The sequence below is a fragment of the Macadamia integrifolia genome, unplaced genomic scaffold (assembly GCF_013358625.1).
Source record: "Macadamia integrifolia cultivar HAES 741 unplaced genomic scaffold, SCU_Mint_v3 scaffold108, whole genome shotgun sequence".
Lineage (NCBI taxonomy): Eukaryota > Viridiplantae > Streptophyta > Magnoliopsida > Proteales > Proteaceae > Macadamia > Macadamia integrifolia.
The window spans coordinates 1-17,861 of NW_024868077.1; the positions used below are offsets into that span (position 1 = coordinate 1).

Consider the following 17,861-nt stretch of genomic DNA (forward strand, 5'->3'; position numbering starts at 1 on the left):
AGTGTATGAAATTTTGTCCTTTTTAGAAAACTCAGGAATTGTTTGATGCTGCTAGACGATTCAGATCAATTATTTTTCACATAGTAACAGATGATGACCAGGGAATGTTCTACCTGGGGAAAAGCTACTCAGGTGGGTTACAAGAGTGATAACGACTTAGTAAAGTTCCTTAGGGTGGGGTGGGGTGGGGTGGGGTGCTTGTCTCCAACGGTTGATGTTTCAACGAGTGTTCAACGCCCTTGTAGATGATCAACACGTGGAGATGATAAATCCAACGGTTCGATGAACTGTAATACTCCTTCTCTAATTTCTCCTATCGCTGAACGATAGCAGAGCTCGCCGACGAAAAATCCAACGAACTCCTGTAAGACCTGAATGTATATGCTTCCTGTTGAGTGACTTCAGTATGTGAATACATTGTTAAGCTAAGAGAGATGAGCTATCAGAGTCCATAATTTTTAAACTGAAATTTTCCCCTTTATTCATTGTTAAGCTAAAATTTGGGGATGATATGAGTATGTAATGAAAACAAAAATCAACAGAACCACCATGTCCACAGAGACAAATACAGTAATCATATTTTACATAATTCAACAGAATCAACAGAGCCTCATCCACAGAGACAGATAAACAAAAGAAGAGAGAAAGAATTGAACCTTTACTGTTCGTTCGTGCCTTTCAAATCCCTAAGCGAGATCGATTGCAAATCTCTGAAATTCCTCTTGTCGGTGCCGGTGCTCGCCTCTGAAACCTCTGAATGAAAGTCCCTGCGAGATCGATTTCAAACGTCGGCGAGGTCTGCTATCGTTCACCGAGATGAGAAATAAGAGAAACCCCTATGCAGGTTAGGGCTATTAGCATGTATGGATAGAGAAAGAGAAGGAAAAATAAAGTAGAGGGAGACGAGACTGAGTCGGATTTTTCGTCGGCGAGGTCTACGATCGTTCACCGAGAGGAGAACTAAGAGAAGGGAAGGAGTGTCAAAGTGACCGGATTTTTCGTCGGCGAGGTCTACGATTGTTCACCGAGAGGAGAAATAAGAGAAGGGAAGGAGTGTCGAAGTTCGCGAACTTCCCATCGGCGAGCTCTGCGAATGTTCAATGATGTTGAGCCGTCAGATTTATCGTCACCACGTGTCGACCATCTGAGAGGTCGTTCGATGCTGATTGGAGCATCAATCGTTGGAGACGAGCCGGATCCGGAGTGGAGTGGAGTGGAGTGGGGTGGGGTCGGGTGGGTTACAAAATTGTTATTACCTATTTTTAATGGGTTGAGTTTCTCCACACTCAAGGACCATTCAAAAGTTTTGGATGGTCTCCATTGGGAATCAGGGAATGGCATAGAGGTATTATCGATCCTATGTTATAAGGAACATGGCCATGCTGAATGTGGAGTTGGGATTTAAGTTTATTTAGATTTGTTTGTTTGGATTTTTTTATATTATTTATATTCTTTTTTAATATATTCTTTGCTATCCTTTAGCAAAAAAAAAAAAAAATTGATGGCTGTACTTTTATAAAATATTTTATCATCTTGAATTATTTAAAGGTATATTGAGCTCTAATTGATTGCATGGCCTCCACGCTGGCACCTAGGCTAATGAGGGAACATGTAAGAATATCCACCGAGGTGGTAGGAGTGTCATTTCATCGGATCATGTGAGAGGGTGTAGGGGAACATGGATAGGTAGCATTCTTTTTCCCTTATCTTTTTCTGGTGAAACTTTTTCTCGTCTAAAATACCTACAATGAGACAAAGATATGAACACAAGATTAGTGAGAGAAATAGTTTAAAGAGTCCGGATTCTCTCCAACTAGCTGTACCCTCTAATCCCATCTCACACCATCCATGGGTGTGTGTCCCCATACCTTTTGGATTCTTTCCAACCGATTGTACGTTCCATCCCCATCCCCATCTCCATCTCCACACTCCATGGATGGTGTGAGATTGGATACAGCCAGCTGGTGAGAATCGAAATTGATATTAAACTCTAATTTCAAAAGTCAATTACGAGCACCTTACCAAAAGAAAATACAATATGAACACGATTCTTGTCTTTCTCTTCTCTCTATTTAGGTGGAAGGTGGAACCCATACATGAGAAAAAGTTTAATGAGAGTTTTTTCTAAACCAATTAACAAGTTTAATATTTAATTGATTTTTCTTTTATATTTAATTGATTCAACCTATATTGTATTGGTCCACCCCTACAGGTTGAGGGGCAGTGTGTTGGCCACAAGGCCTAAAAAGCAGGACTAACTTGGACTGGTAACTTGTGTTCCAGTTTTTATTGTAGGATAGAATTCTTGTTCAACGACCACACTGGCGGATTTTATATCTAAATGGTCTCATTAGTTAGTGTGAAATTGTGGATGCACTGACGTTCAAGGCTCAAAGCCTCAAAAGCCCCAGCAAATATGTCCAACTCACCAGATTGTGCAACAAACATGGAAATTGACCCGTCATGTATTAGTTTGAGTGGGCCTGGGTAAGTGGCTTATTTGAGGCCTAGCTTGAAATATATATTAATTATATCAACTATAACTTTGACATCAGTGATTTTTTTTTTGGTGTAACAGAATCCAATGGCCAATCACATGCTATAAAAATGGAATCTTATGTGCTTTCTGATTAGTAGGAACTGGAGGTAGAACCATCAAGGGTGTTGCTACAAATTCCTGCTCAGTTTGGCCTGCACGCAACATACAAGAGAATGAAGATCCGAGAAGTGCTCTGGTGGGGGAAGCTTCAATTGATCGATTCCAGTAGCTGGGAAGTTCCTACCTTCCTTCTCTAACAAGGAATTATATTTTATATTTTAGAAAAAGAACATAAACGGCATGTGTGTGTTACCATAGTGTTTAGGATCATTGAAAAAATAAGAACAGGACGACAGCGTACAAAAAACCACAAAAAACGATGAACACACATGGTTGTGGTTGCTGTTACAGAAAAAAAGAGGAGAAAGAGAGAGAGATAGGAAGGGAGAGAGCAGAAGACGTGGAGAATAGAGAAAATAATTCATAAAAGATATTTTAAATAGAGAGAGAGAGAGAGAGGAATTTTTATTGGAAAGGAAATTAATAAGATTTCTTCACAAAAAAAAAAGAAGAAGAAATTAATAAGATTTTTTCCAAAACGTGGCAATGTGAAACGTTCAAGTATAGAATATTAAATATTCTTCTATACAGGGTCCCACTAATGGTGCTTCGATGTTGGTCTCAAGATCAATAGCCTTCCCATTTAGAAAGTAGGAAAGATCTTCAACTTTGAGGATATTGGGCACTTTACAAATTAGAGAATTTAATATGATCTCTATGATTAGATCATCATGATCAACATGGAATGTGGATCTTCTTTAACATAGTAAGTTATTAAACATGTCAAGTGGCATGCTGTCGTAATTTTTCAGAATTGATTTACCTAATATAGGTTATCATCCCAATAGGAGATTATCCCATATGAGGCCAATAGGCTTAGCTGGATTTTGCTACCATGTAGAGTTTGGAGGATTTTGTATGATTCCCATATAAATCTCCTTCCAAAATAGATAGAGAAGATTCTCTTAGCTGATGCAATCAGTTAAAGATGGTAGATATCTTATAAGAGGCTTAATTTTTTGTTAAACTGAATAAAGAAACTAATATTAGTTTCTAAATATTAGAGAGAGAGAGAGAGGAGAGAGAGAGAGATTTTAAATGACCAATAAAACTAATATTTAACCATAAAAAGAACAAAGGATACCCAAAAAATAGAAAAATAAGAAAGATAAAGAAAAGTGATAATGAAGTGGTTCTTTTTTTTTTCTTTAAATAGATAAAAGATAGATTAGATAGTCCTAAAGCTATTACGTAATACTTTCAGCTGATAGTGTTTTGTAGATAGTGCTTCCTTGGCTAGAGTTTTTAGGTCCTCCATATACTTAGTATTAGTTATTATACAAAAGTTTGGGTAAGTGGAATGGTTCTCCAATTCTAGACATACTAATATCAAAGTTATAGGCCATAAATTAAGTATAAAATCATGATTGTTTTGGAGCAGCCATCCAATCTCCTTCGCATCGCTCCACACCTGATTTATCTCCATCTGCCTTACTCGTGCCTTAGTTAGCCCTTGTATCAGCCTTAGAGCCTCCGTCTCACCATCCTTTCCTATCATACAAAAATCAAATTCCATTAATATGCATTTTCCAAATGAAATAAGACTTAGAGCCCATGCAGATGTTTCCCCCCCTCCCCCTTTTTCCCTGACACTTGTAATGATAAGTTTGTTTGTATCTGTGTTTGTGTCTAGGCCCAATGTCTCCATCGTTTGCGTCCAATTGGAAGTAGTTTTGGTTCCATCCCTGTCATCCTAGAGGCGATCCATAATTCAATATGTTTAATTGTTTGATGCATATTTGGTTTTTGTCTACAAAAGGTAAGTTGATTCCTATGTTTCCAAATGAAATAACTTGTGATCATAAAGATTGTAAAAAAACCATGATTGGTCCTTTTTGGTTCTTATACCAGAGTTGAAACAAAACATTACCATTTTCTTTACATCTGAAACCAGGATATTGTCTGGTTTGAAACCCAATGGTCTAGCGGCCCAAACTCACCTAGTGAATTCGCACTCAAATAGCACATGGAAAACAATTTCCCTATTGTTATTGCAATTGCCACAAGTAATATCCAAATCTACCCATTTGGATATAATATCCTTAGTGGGTAAACCATTGTTAATGGTTCTCCATAGGAAAATTTTAAATTTGAGGTGGATTTTGATCTTCCAAAAAAATCTCCACCATTTGCACATGGATTTGTACACATGCATCTATGGGGTTGTTCATTGGAAATGGTGAGAGAATTGTCTTGAAGAAATCTTGCAGCTAGGTTTGTCGAAAGACCCCTCTTTCGTTAGAGAACACCACCATTGGTCCCTCTCTAGCGACAAAGGGACCTTCACAATGGTCTCCACAAGGTGTAATAGTAGTAATGAGTTTAACAAACCTGTATTCCATTGTATATTGGTCTGGGTATCACTCACTTTTTCAATAAAGGGGTCCATGATTTTGAAGCATTACAGGTCGAGGGACATGTTTTCCTTCTAGACCCAAGGGTGATCCCAAAATGTAGTATTTCCTCCATTGCCAATTCTTTTGATTACAATCTTTTTCAGCCAAGGAATGATTTTACAAATGCTATTCCAGCAATATGAACCATGAGCCCTCATGGTTTTGTGGTCAAAAATGGATCTGTTATGGAAGTACCTGGCTTTGAGAGTCTTGGTCCAAAGACTATTTTCATTGGTTATTAATCTTCATCCTAATTTAAGGAGGAGGGTCAAGTTGTGGGTTTCTGAATCTCTAATTCCAAGGCCTCCTCTTATCTTAGGTTGGCAAATTGTTTTCCATCCAATCAGGTGGCATTTTCTCTTATTATTTTGGTCTCCATTCCAGAAGTGCAGGTAAATGGAGTCAAGTTTCTTACAGATAGTCTTTGGGAGTGCAAAGCAGTTCATCAGGTATTAGGCATTGTAAAGTAGATTGTAGCAACACACCTCTCCCCGCGAAGAATAGCATCTTGGATTTCCAAAGGATGAGTTTTCCTCTAACTCTTTCTAAGAGTTTGGAAAAGAAAAGAGTTTTCATTCTCTGATGAAATAAATTAATTCCCAAATAAGTTGAGGTATTGTCCATTTCCTTAATTCCAATCACTTCACACAATTGAATTTTTGTGGGAGTATCAATGTTAGACCTGAATGCTAGGGAACTTTTTTCAAAGTTAATAGTTAACCCAAAAGATCTGAGAACAACTCTAAGATGCATTTGATAATGTCCAAGTCATCTTTAATAGCTCTACAAAAAATGAAGTTATCATCTGCAAAAAATAAGTGGGTGATACCTGGCAACTTTGATCCCTTGGAAGATGTTGAGATCCCTTTATGTAGACAATAATCTAGATAGGGCTTTCATCACCATGATGAAAAGAAAGGGGCTTAGAGGACATCCTTGTCAGATTCCTCTAGAAGCGAAGAAGTGATTGAATCCTATGCCATTTATCTTAATGAAAAATAAAGTAGTGCTAATGATGTTTCTAATCAACCTTATCATATGCTTTTGCCATATCCAATTTGATCACCACGAACCCTGACTTACCTTTTTTCCTTTTCAGGAAATGGGAGATTTCCTGTGCAATAATGATGTTATTAGTGGTTTGTCTTCCGGGGACAAATGTGGCTTGGTACGGGGAAAGAATCTAGTTTAGAATAGGTTTTAGCCTTGTGGCCAATAACTTGGCAATGATCTTGTATGTAACATTACAAAGGCTGATAGGTCTAAATTCTCCCACTGATTGAGCCGTAGCATTTTTTGCAATCAAAGAGATGAGGGTGTGATTTGTTGAGGGTGGCAGTGTGGAGGAGTGGAAAAAGTCCACCATGAATTTGAAAATATCATCCCCCAATAAATCCTAACACTTCTGGAAAAATATAGCCTGAAATCCATCGCCTTGAAGCTTTGAACAGTTCGATGGAAAAGACAATATTTCTGATTTCCAGAAGTGTGGGAGGTGTAGAGATGTGGGATATGTGATTTGTGTCCACAGGGGAAAACAAGCATTCAATAACTGATGGATCTAGTGGGTTAGAGGTGGTGAAAAACTTGGATAGGAAAGTTGCAAATTCAGAAGCAATGTCCCCAGGGGCAGTTAATTTTTCCCCATCATTATTGACAATATAATCAATTTTCCTCTTATGTAAGTTTACCTTAGTAACAGAATGGTAATATTTAGTTTTTCTGTCACCATCCATGATATACAAATGTCTGGATTTCTAGTGCTAGAAACTTTCTTTAGCCTCCAAAATCCAACTTACCTTGTTATGGATCCACTCCATTTCAAGAGGGCTATGGAGAAAATCGAGGTCCATATTTTCCATTTGAAGAAACCGGGATAAATAGTTAAACATTACATTATCAATGTGACCAAAAGTGTCCCAATTCCATCTTGACAAGATTCTGCTTAGAGACATAAGCTTCCAAGTGAGTGAATCACTTCCCAGAGCTTTCCATTTTCTATAGCAAAAGGAAGTGAGCCATCCACGCATGTTGATAATGAAAGAGTTTTTTTTTTTTTTTTTTTTTTTTTTTTTATTTTTTATTTTTTATTTTGTTTTAGGTCCTGCAGTTCGAAAAACAATCGGGTTGTGGTCGGAACCAACTGAGGCCAATTTGGAGACCGATGAGTTTGAACATAGTGTGATCCAGTCCAAGTTGACATGCACTCTATCAAGGGTGAGCCATCCACGCATGTTGATCCAGTCCAAGTCATGCAAATAGAGAAGTCACAAACTTGTCTAGCAGAGGTTCCCTATAGATTCATATGGTGGTCATATTTAGCCACTTGAACACTAAATTACTAAAATAAAAAGAGATCACCTAAACAAGATATATTGGAAAATATTAAATAACATAAGACCATTGTGTATGTTGTTGAAGAAGAAATTTGCAGAAATTTACAGAAATAATAGAAACAACTTATTTAAATGGGCTCCTTAACTTTAATGCTTTGATGCTCCTCTACCTGAATTTAGCCTCTTTGTCTTATGCTAGTACAAAACTCATCCAAACTAGAAGTTCAATATAAACCTAGCTTTCTGAATATGTAATTATGTGATAGCATATCAACCAAGCAAACAAAATAAATAAGCCCCAATCCTACTACTTTAAACAAACTGAACAGAGAATTTGCCAAAAAGAAACTTCCCCCTTATTTTTCTTTTCTAAAAGATAATTAAAAAAAAAAAAAAAAAAAAAAAAAAAAAACTGGAGAATAACCAGGAAAACTAAAACCAATATGATCTTAAGCTAATTCCAACCCCACCTTCGGCATTGCCATCAACAGGAGAAGAAACCAGCCAAAACCACAGAAAAGAATCAAAATCAGGACCACTCCTTGGTCAATCCTATATCGAGGACATCTCAGACCATCTTCTCAAAGAAATTTCTGCAATATTGGGGACCACTCAGCAATTGGAATTGAAAGTTCATACTTTGCCACTGACTTGGCCAACTGGTCAGCCACAGGGTTTACTTCTCTGAAACAATGAGAAATCTTCCACTCACTTTGATTTAAGGAATCTCTATAGAGCACCCCATTTTTGACGAACAAACCATGGGACTACCCCCTTTGACATCATTACCACCACCGTAGCTGAGTCATACTCAATCCAAATGTTCCTGAAACCAAGATGCTTGGCCATTGAGAGACCCACTATCAACACATGAAATTCCGCCTCATAACTTGTTTTAACTCCCATAAAATCTCTAAAATGGCTTAAAACCTGAGCTCTGTAAACATTATGTATCAATTGAAACAATCCTCCTATGATATCTTTGCCCTTGAGAAGTCCATCTCAGAATGCTGCACGAACAAAGAGCAAATACAGTAAGAGCTCAGCGTTAAGAACATGAAATGAAACAAAAATCTCATTGCTCAAGGCTGAAAATTCATGTGTGCGTATTATCGGTCTTTACCTCAGCCATGAATTTCTTGAGAATCTCTCACTTGTGGATCTCATCGCTTGTAGGAAGACCCATGGATTTCTGTTTCTGATCAAATTGCAAGGTAGGACAACATGTAATCTCAAATAAAAATGGGGTAGATACAAACAATAAAACAGACAGGAATTGAACTACAAGCAACTTTACACAATCCAAGAGAAGGAAAGACTGAAACAAGAGTTACTAAAGTAATTCCACTTTCTGAGTATCAATTTCAGGGTCACCTTTCACCAAACACTCTCACCACACCATCTGATTGTGCTTCATCATCAGGACAGAAATAAACTTTGCATCCACTAGGGGAAGTTTAGATGATTAGTTTGTTTCTAATACTAATGCAAACATGTCATATGGGCTCTTTTGGCATTGAAACCCCTAAATTTGGGGGAAAGGGAGAGGAGAATAATTTTTATATGTCTGATAGCTGACCAGATAATACCATCATTAAACCCACAAACCATTATTTACCTGGACCACATTTTTCTCTTCACCAGTTGTGAAGAGGCTAGGAATATTTCTCCACTGCCATCTATGCCATTGGGGGACTGCATTAGGTGAAGATAGTATCATTACTTAGTAGGAGGAAAGAATGTAATGCTAACCTAAAGAGTCCAATCACATGATCATATTACAAATGTTTTCATAAACGTTACCACATGCAGCCTAAAAGCATGAATCAGGGACACATTTCTGCAACCTTCTAGCCACTAGTTGGATGGTCTTGTAGTCCTCCTCGTGAAACTTTCACGACATTTGTCACTCATTGATCAAGCTGAAGAAATCAACAAACATATAGAATATATAAAATTTTAGAAATTCTTTTCCTGATCAGGAATTCAGGATGATAAGAAAAATAAATAAATAAATAAATAAAATGTCAAATAAAAATGTAGGTAGATTCAACTTACTTGGTGGTGGCACCCATATTTCATCGCCAGAAGAATAAAACCTCCATAAACCATAGAGAAGTAAGACTACAAAAACCCCTATATTGAAACAGTTGCAAAGACGATAGCAAACAGCTTTCACTGCGCAATTGCATACTCCTGGATCAGCTGCGTTGTCTTCTTCCTTAGCAACCACCTCTTCAGGAACAGTATTTGGTCCTTTGACCCCACCATATGAATTTACGGTTGCGTTAATCGTCTCCTCTTCTTCCTCTGTATTGTCAGAGGGAGATGTTTTTCCCTTTTCTTGAACAAGTGATGGTTGGTCTAGTGATTGCTGGTTGGACCCATCATTTAGTTTCACTACTACACATGGTGCCTTATCCTCCTCTGCAAGACAAGTTTCCTTCTTGTTGCTAGCTGCACTCAACACATCCTCTTCTTCCTCCACCTCTTCATCATCATCGTGAGCGTCTGACCATCTGAAGAAATCTGCCACCAACATAGCACTGGATTGTTGGTTAGGCATTTGCTGCTCTGATTCCTTGTTTTCGAGCAACACCTTACACAGTTTCACATGGGCACTGATCTTATCCCTATCACTACCAATAGAATCTGAGTGCCAGAATACGTCTTCTATCTTTACAGTTAATTCCTCAATAGCATCTTTGCTTTCCAATGGACACCCAAACCAATCATTCCCCCCTTTGAAATGGTGGATGTAGATTATGTCTCGCTTATTAGTGAATTGAATATCTCCAATTCTAATCGAACATAAAAAGTAGCTCCATCTCACTTTATTTTTTTGCGAAAGAGAGTTCTTTTTTACTCCCCAACGGACATAACCCTGAATCTTAAGAATGATGGTTACTAGCTCACCCACCAAAAACTTCACAAATGGTTCCGACCTTTCTCCAAATGTGAACGCAAAAACAACACACAGAATTGGTGACCCATGGGATAAAGGAACAGACCTGTCAATTGTGTTACTTCCTTGTCCTTCGCTTACATTATCTAAAAGTCTTCCCTGCATATTAGAGGGAAGGAAAAGACCCGTCAGTCATATAGAAACTAATTGGCTTCCATTTAAAGTAACAGAGAGAGAGAGAGAGAGAGAGAGAGAGAGAGAGAGAGAGAGAGAGAGAGAGAGAGAGAGAGAGACGACCTGCCCATGTATCTTCCTCGTTGTCTCTGTTAATTTGTAATAACGATCCGCAGCCAAAGTTTTCAAGGGTTCTGTTCTTTCGAGGTGAATTTCTTCTAGATTTTCACACTCGTTAATATTTAATTTCCTTAATCTTTTCAGCTTTGACAAACCCGGTAACCATCTTAATTTGTGACAATGCTGTGTACTCAAATCTTCCAAGGACCATGTTCCTTCTAGGCCGTGAATTTCCTCTAGATTTACACAATTGTCAATGTGTAGTTCTGTCAAAAATTTCAGGTTTGACAAATCCGATAACTTTCTTAATTTCACACATTTTTTAACATTCAACTTCCTCAAGAATTCTGTTCCTTCTAGGCCTTGAATTTCCTCTAGATTTTCACAACACGTAATATATAGTTTCCACAAAATTTTCAGGTTTGACATATCTGGTAATCTTACCAATGATTCGCATCGATGAATTACCAATTCCTTCAACCATTTCAACTGTGATAAATCTGAAATCATCTGCAGTGAAATGCAATCATCAATGTCCAGGCCAGATAAAGTGGAGGGTAGCTTCGGGAGAGATCTAATTTTTGTGTAGCCTCCCAAAGACAGCTCATGAATCTGAGGGGGAAATTCACTCATGTTGATTGAGAGTGGTTGAAGCCCCATGCAATCTCTCTTCACCACTTGCATTCTTAATACCTCTAAGTTTGAGAGCTTTGAAAAATCATCTGGGAATCTTACGACCATGGTATATCTCAGTTGAAAATGAAGCAAACTCCTCATTCTAGTCATTGATGTTGGTAGCCTCACTAGATTACAGCAATATGAAACGTTTAATCCCTCAAGCTTCTCTAACTGCCCTACACCATCAGGCAATTCTTCAATTTTTGTCCCTGTTACTGAAAGTTCAATTAAACGTTTTAGACCACCTATAGACGTAGGCAACTTGTTGAATGACACACAATTATCAAGAATAAGACTTTCAAGAAAACCCATTTGACAAATGCTTTTTGGGAGTTCCAAAAGAGAATCGCAACCCGTAAGATCCAATCTCTGTAAGCTCGGAAACCATGAGCAGAAGTTGGGAGACAGAGAGATGTCCGAACAGTTACAAAGAATAAGAACCTTCAATTTTTGGAACTGCTGCGAAACAAATAAATGATATAAAATATAACGCAAAAAAAAATATTTAAAATTTGGTAATTAAACAAGTGATAAAAGAAAAGGACTATTGTACAATACCTTATTTTTATTTTGAGGCATGTCAGTCCAAGCTAATTTTATTCGACTTCGTGATAAATCAAGATGTACTAGTTCCTTGTGATAAAAATTGATTGGTAGAATTCTCAAAGGGCAATGGTGCCAACTGAACCATCTTAATCTAGAAGGAAGATGTGAAAAGTCGCCATTGAGGTTTTCAATTGGGTAAGCATTGAGAAATCTTAAATTGGACATCTTCCCAAGGTCTTCATAGCTTATGTTAACTTCATCTTCAAATTCAATATCCCAGTCAAGAAGGATACCTTCAACCATTTGAGTTCTCTGTAGTAGAAAATAGAATTCAGAATAAATAAAATTTGATGCACACACACACACACACACACACACACATATATATATATATATATATATAATGTAAGGATATAGAACCTTATTTTAATGTTCTTTATATTTATTGTACTAGGTTCATTATCTTACCTTGTTGTCTTCTAATATATTTGAGATATCATCAAGAGAACACTTTCTAGTACGTATGGTGGGGTCCCCATCTCTATCTTCTGAGACAATTTTCCTTCCCATATATCGAAGTTGATCATGCATTCTCAACGTTGTTTTCGAATCAATATCAACCTTTATCTTCAAGAGGTGCATCTGAGTGAGTTCTTTTATTGCTAATCTTGGATGCAACTCACAAGCTTCCCATATTGAAATTGCTTCTTCTACCAACCATCCAGCAAAATGGCATGCTATATCAAGAAATATAGTTTTTGCAGGTTTACTTAGTTTATCGTAACTTATCTTCAACCTTCCAATGACCTTATCATCATAGCTTTTGATTGACATAACAGGGACCCTGTCATCAAGATTTTCTCTCAATACTTTTATTGTATCTTCCCAATCTTTTTTGTCTTTGCCAAATAAAAAGGACCCAAGCACCTCTAGAGATAGGGGTAGCCCTTCAGCATAGCTTACGATTTCATATGAAAGCTTCTCATACTCTTCTGGAGGTTTATCCTTTAAAAACGCATACAAACTTAAGAGTTGAAGAGAATTCTCGGGATTTAGTCCTTCAAGCTTGTATATTTGAATATTTTTATTAACTTTGTATATATTCAAACTTTCGTCATCTCTTGTTATTATGATGACCCTACTTCCTTCACCAAACCAATGGATTCCACCAGCCAATACATCAAGTTGTGCATGATCATCCACATCATCAAGAATAAGAAGAATTTTTTTCTTTTGAAGCTTTTTCTCTATCAATTTTGATCCTTGAGAAACAGTGCTCACATCATCGACCCTTTTGAAGATATCTTTAAGAAGTTGATTTTGCAAGGAAATTAAACCCTTATCTCCTTTTGATGCTTCTTCTCTCACATTTGCAAGAAAACTATGCCCATCAAAGCTTCTAAAGATTTGATTATAGATGACCTTTGCTATAGTTGTCTTTCCAAGGCCGCCGATGCCACATATTGCCACAAATCTTACATCATGAGAACCAATATTTAATAAAGAAAATAATTTATATATGTGGGAATCTATTCCAATAGGGTGTTTACATTCATCCAAGAGGGTGCTACGTATTTCTCCCAAAACCCTTTGAACAATTGATTGGACTAAATTTAGCTGATCCCTGCAATTTGTTGTGTTAAAATGTAAATCACAACAAAAAGTAACAATCTGTAAATCTCTTAGTACAAAAAATAAGAAGAGATTACTCAACTTTTTTATGGAAAGAACATAGAATTATAAATGACAAGCACTCAAAAAGAGAATTTAGTACGGTAGAAATTGATAAATCCAACCTTGTGTACAAAGTAAAGGTAATGGTGAGCAATATTTTTTTTGGGAGAGGGTTCTCTGAGTAAGCTGGTACTCTCTACACCCTCTCACAATGATTTTCTTAATTAATTTTCTCATTAAATAAAATAATATCATAATCCCATGAGAGAGGGCATGCAATACGCCTTAGGCTTAAAGAACATTTTAGCTTTTTTAACTGTTCATATTTGTCTCACAAGTAAATCGTACATATCACCAGAATAATTCATGCCAAAGCATAACAGAGATCGAAAATGATACTTTATTGCTTCACATGTAGAAAGGAAACTATCTCAATCTTTGATGGACCAAACAACATTGGTTTCAGTGAGTCGAGAAAAACATTAATAGTAGGTTAACAAGAAGTTATGCTTCTTGTTATTTTTATACGCTGTATCATATTATAAGTTATTCAAATTTTTTTGTTTTAAAAACCTAAATGTGTTATTTTTTTTTTTAATTATTATTTAAAACCCTGTAATTCTAAAGTCAGAGAATAAACTACTTGCTTGTGCTTTGTCACTATCTGCAGTTATTCTTCTTAGAGACTGTAAACTGTAATTAGAGGCTTATCTTGTATTTCTTCATCCCTTGATTGGGCTACTAGGCTAGTGGTTGAGGATATTCTTTCTCTTGTATTTTATTTTCGTTTCGTTTTCTTTCATTTTGTTCCTCGACTGAACAATAGGGAGGCACATGTCCTAGCTCGTGGTGCTTCTATCCTGGGAGTTTGCCGGATTTGGATTTCTGATCCTCCTTTACGTCTTGTAAAGCTTCCTTATGGGAGGAATTTCTCCTCCTTTAACTTTCTCTAATAAATTAGTTATTTCGATAAAAAAAAAAAAATATTGCGTATGAGTCTATCGATTGTCACGCTGGGTATAGTAATCTAGTGGCTGAAGATTGAAATAGAAAGGACATAATCTCTTTAATGTGCCAACCTTTTATAACCATATTTTCTAACTAATGTTAACTTCTATATCCGAGGTTTGGTCGCTCCTTTCTAAAACTTTGCTTCTACTACAATTTTCCATGCTTTATAATATTTTATCATTTCTAATCAAATTCAATAATTTTGATGATATTATGAAAGTATAAATCAGGGTTGGGGTAGAGATAAAAAGAATCCTTTATTTGAGGATTCTTTATGAATGATGACCTAAAATCCATGACCCAAGAGAATAGTCTATTGGTCTCACAAGTCTGGTCTATCCTATAACCAACTAAAACCCTTTTTTTTTTTTTCTTTTTATGAAATGATAACATAAACTGGTCAATTGAGGTGCGGACAATTGACAAATCTGCCCTAGATTGTTTTCAACGGATGTGCCAAGGAACATGGGGTTATGGGTTGGTGTCTCAGCCCATGGACATATATAAACAAGCTCAAGTACAAATGACAAATTTCAAAAGCTAAATGGGCTTCAGAAAGGCCTAAAAGGCAGCAGAAGACTTGTTTGGCAAACTTAATATGCCACACGTAATGTCTACAAACTAATATATATTTTGCTGACCAACACCTTGGGTGCAGTTCCATTGGTCCAAAGGCGATATGTGTATTAACAAATATCTCTAGTTCAAGTCTTTTTGAAATCTTTAAGCTGTGTTTTTTAGTTAAGAGAAGAAAAGAAAAAGAAAAGAAATGAAAAGAAAAAAGAATCTAAAAAAGCAAAAAATAAAATAAAACAGCAAGAAAATAAAAAAATTATATATGTTTGGCTACCAATGGAAAATAAAAGTTTTTTTTTTTGCACCAAAAGAAAAGTTCAGTATTCCCAAGGTGAAATTTGAAATTTAAAAAATATATATATATATATATATATATCTTTTCTTGGTCGTAGACATACCAAACATAGTGAGAATTTCTTAAACCAAGAAATTAATACATTTTTGTACATTTTTCTTCTCTATTATTCTCTTCTCTTAGCTAAGGGAAAGAGAAGCCTACAATTGTTGGAGTATTGTGAGTATTCCCCCCACCCCACCCCACCCACCCACCCACCCCACCACTTTGTACGTTTCCTATTGCTTGTTCAAGTGGCTAATTTTGCTTCTCTCTCTGATCTCTCTGTCTCTGGGTTTTGGAAATTTGGAAATGTTTAAATTTCAAGATTACTGATTTGATAACTGATTTTGTTTATCTGCTCCGGTTGCGAGGGATTGTGGGATTGAGAAATGAGTAGTCTTGTAAAAGAAAGAAATGAGAACAGATATTTGGAAGATGTAGAACAAAATTTTGTTTTCTCAAATCTCCAATTAAGACACCCTTATGTGTCTAGTCTGTATTTGTGATTTCGAATAGACCCACTAGAGTTTTTCTTTTATGAAAGAGGGATCTTTCAAATTTGGAAGTGGGCATATGGTAATAGGTTAAGTTTGCCTCGAATTCTTGATCCGTTTTGAAGTTTGACCCAATCCAACATATTTTGGTGGCGATCTGAATGGGAAGTTTTCTGAGATCTGTGATGAAAGCAGAGGGGCTTGGGCCCGGAGCCCAGCATTGATCTTAAATGGGGGTGCGGGGGCGTAGGTATGGTTTGACCTGATCGATCGTGACCTGATGGGTCGACCCGCGACTTGGAGTATATAATGCACTGTTGTCTTGTTGAGAAAGGTCATTGTATTTTGGGGGATTTTTTGAGCTAGGGTTTTAGGGCGAGTTTTCTCGTCACTGCTTGGGTGTAATCTCTCTTCTGCATAGTAAAACATCTTCTTCTTTGCCCGAGGACGTAACACACCACCTTGGTGTGTGAATCTCATTAAATCTCTATGTTGTGCGATCTGTCTTGGTTTTAATTTATCTTATTTCTTAGTATTTGTTCTAACATAATATAAGGTAGACATGACCGAGCAAGAGAGGGAGAGTGGGAGACAATGGCCTATTTTTTTTCCAAAAGGAAAAGATATAAATACAAGAAAAATCTATCTCTAGAAGATTCTTTTGTTCCTACCCTGTGGATTCATCATTTTGTGGTTTCTCCAATTGCTTGAAACAGAGAGAAAGAGACTGAATATACTATTCATTACAATGAATTTTGTTGTTTGTTTAACCCTCTATCGGGCCTAGGAGAATCAAAACACACAAGCTCTCAATCAATTGGACCTTCCAGTATGGAAAGATTTCTTTTGCAACATGGAGGACATACATCTCACTGGACGATTTAAGGCATTGGAGAGGATCACTGGATCCATTTAAAGCATCCATGGTGATAGCCTTAGGAAAACTTGGTCACATATATGAAGAGTATCTTAGGAACAAGTTTATGAAAGTAAGACTTACTCAATGGTAGCGTTCCCCTTGAGAGGCCATCCCTTTAGATTTCCCACCTTTTTCAAAGCATTCTTCCAACTCTTTACGTCAGCAGACTTATAGTTCCTCTTGTGTTCTTGAAATGGCCCTTCAAAACTTTCAGTCTGATGTCGAACATCCCGTGGCTCAACGTCAATGAATACAGGCAAAATGGTTTGACCATTAGATAAATGACACTCCCATATCTCCGCAAGTTCCATGAGACAATATTTGCTCTCTGCATAGTTTTTAGAAAAGACAGGAATCGAGATATCAGACCCTCGGATTGCTTTTAGAAGCGATGGACAAATCTCTTCTCCTTCCCTGAGATCTTCGCTATCTCTGTAGGCTTGGATTCCATCTTTTATAAGAGCTTCGTAAAGTAGACTGACAAAGTTTGTGCGAGTGTCTGGACCTCTGAAATTGATAAACACATCGTAAGAATAAGGCTGACGGGAAAAAAGAGATGAAGTAGTAACACGTGATGATGAAGCCATGAACTTGCAGTCGTTACAGAGATGGCTTTGGAGCTCCCTTCTTTTCTTGTTAGACTTGAGGAGCTGATCTCTTCTTCTTTGATATGGTACTCTTTCCAGCATCAATTGTTTAAGGCATTGGATTCTTTCTTTGCAGTGTATAACATTCATTAGATTATAAAATGACATCTTTTCTTTTATTTATTATATAACTATGAACTTGACTCGCTTGGGTCTTTTATTTATCTCTCTCTTTATTTCTAACGTCACATGAAGGCCTTCGAGCCAAACAAAACTCTGTTTCACACTTACCAAAGAAAAAAAAAAAAAAAACCACTTAGTCAAAGAATTAATTTTTATTAACCAACCCCTAATTATTTAATGGTGTTCAGAGGACAAAAGAAAATGTGTTCTGTCGCTACTCTATATATTGGATTCTGAGTGATCCGCCCACAGATATTGTGAAGCTG

The 17,861-nt window shown here is 36.8% G+C and overlaps 1 protein-coding gene and 1 long non-coding RNA gene across 2 annotated transcripts; both read right to left on the minus strand.

Moving 5' to 3' along the window:
* Positions 1-4: 4 nt before the first annotated feature.
* LOC122062627 lies at positions 5-1,213 on the minus strand. Its single transcript, XR_006135041.1, has 2 exons — positions 657-1,213; positions 5-388 (listed from the first exon to the last, which is right to left on the minus strand). It is a non-coding gene; the product is annotated as an uncharacterized LOC122062627 (long non-coding RNA).
* A 7,005-nt stretch (positions 1,214-8,218) lies between these two features.
* LOC122062608 (disease resistance protein RUN1-like) lies at positions 8,219-17,520 on the minus strand. The gene is made up of 9 exons (XM_042626242.1): positions 16,907-17,520; positions 12,283-13,438; positions 11,827-12,126; positions 10,594-11,727; positions 9,450-10,455; positions 9,195-9,313; positions 9,010-9,086; positions 8,515-8,589; positions 8,219-8,401 (listed from the first exon to the last, which is right to left on the minus strand). The coding sequence occupies exons 1-6, from the start codon at positions 17,512-17,514 to the stop codon at positions 9,309-9,311; spliced, it is 4,209 nt and encodes a 1,402-aa protein (XP_042482176.1). The 5' UTR covers positions 17,515-17,520; the 3' UTR covers positions 8,219-8,401; positions 8,515-8,589; positions 9,010-9,086; positions 9,195-9,308.
* Between the last annotated feature and the right edge of the window lie 341 nt (positions 17,521-17,861).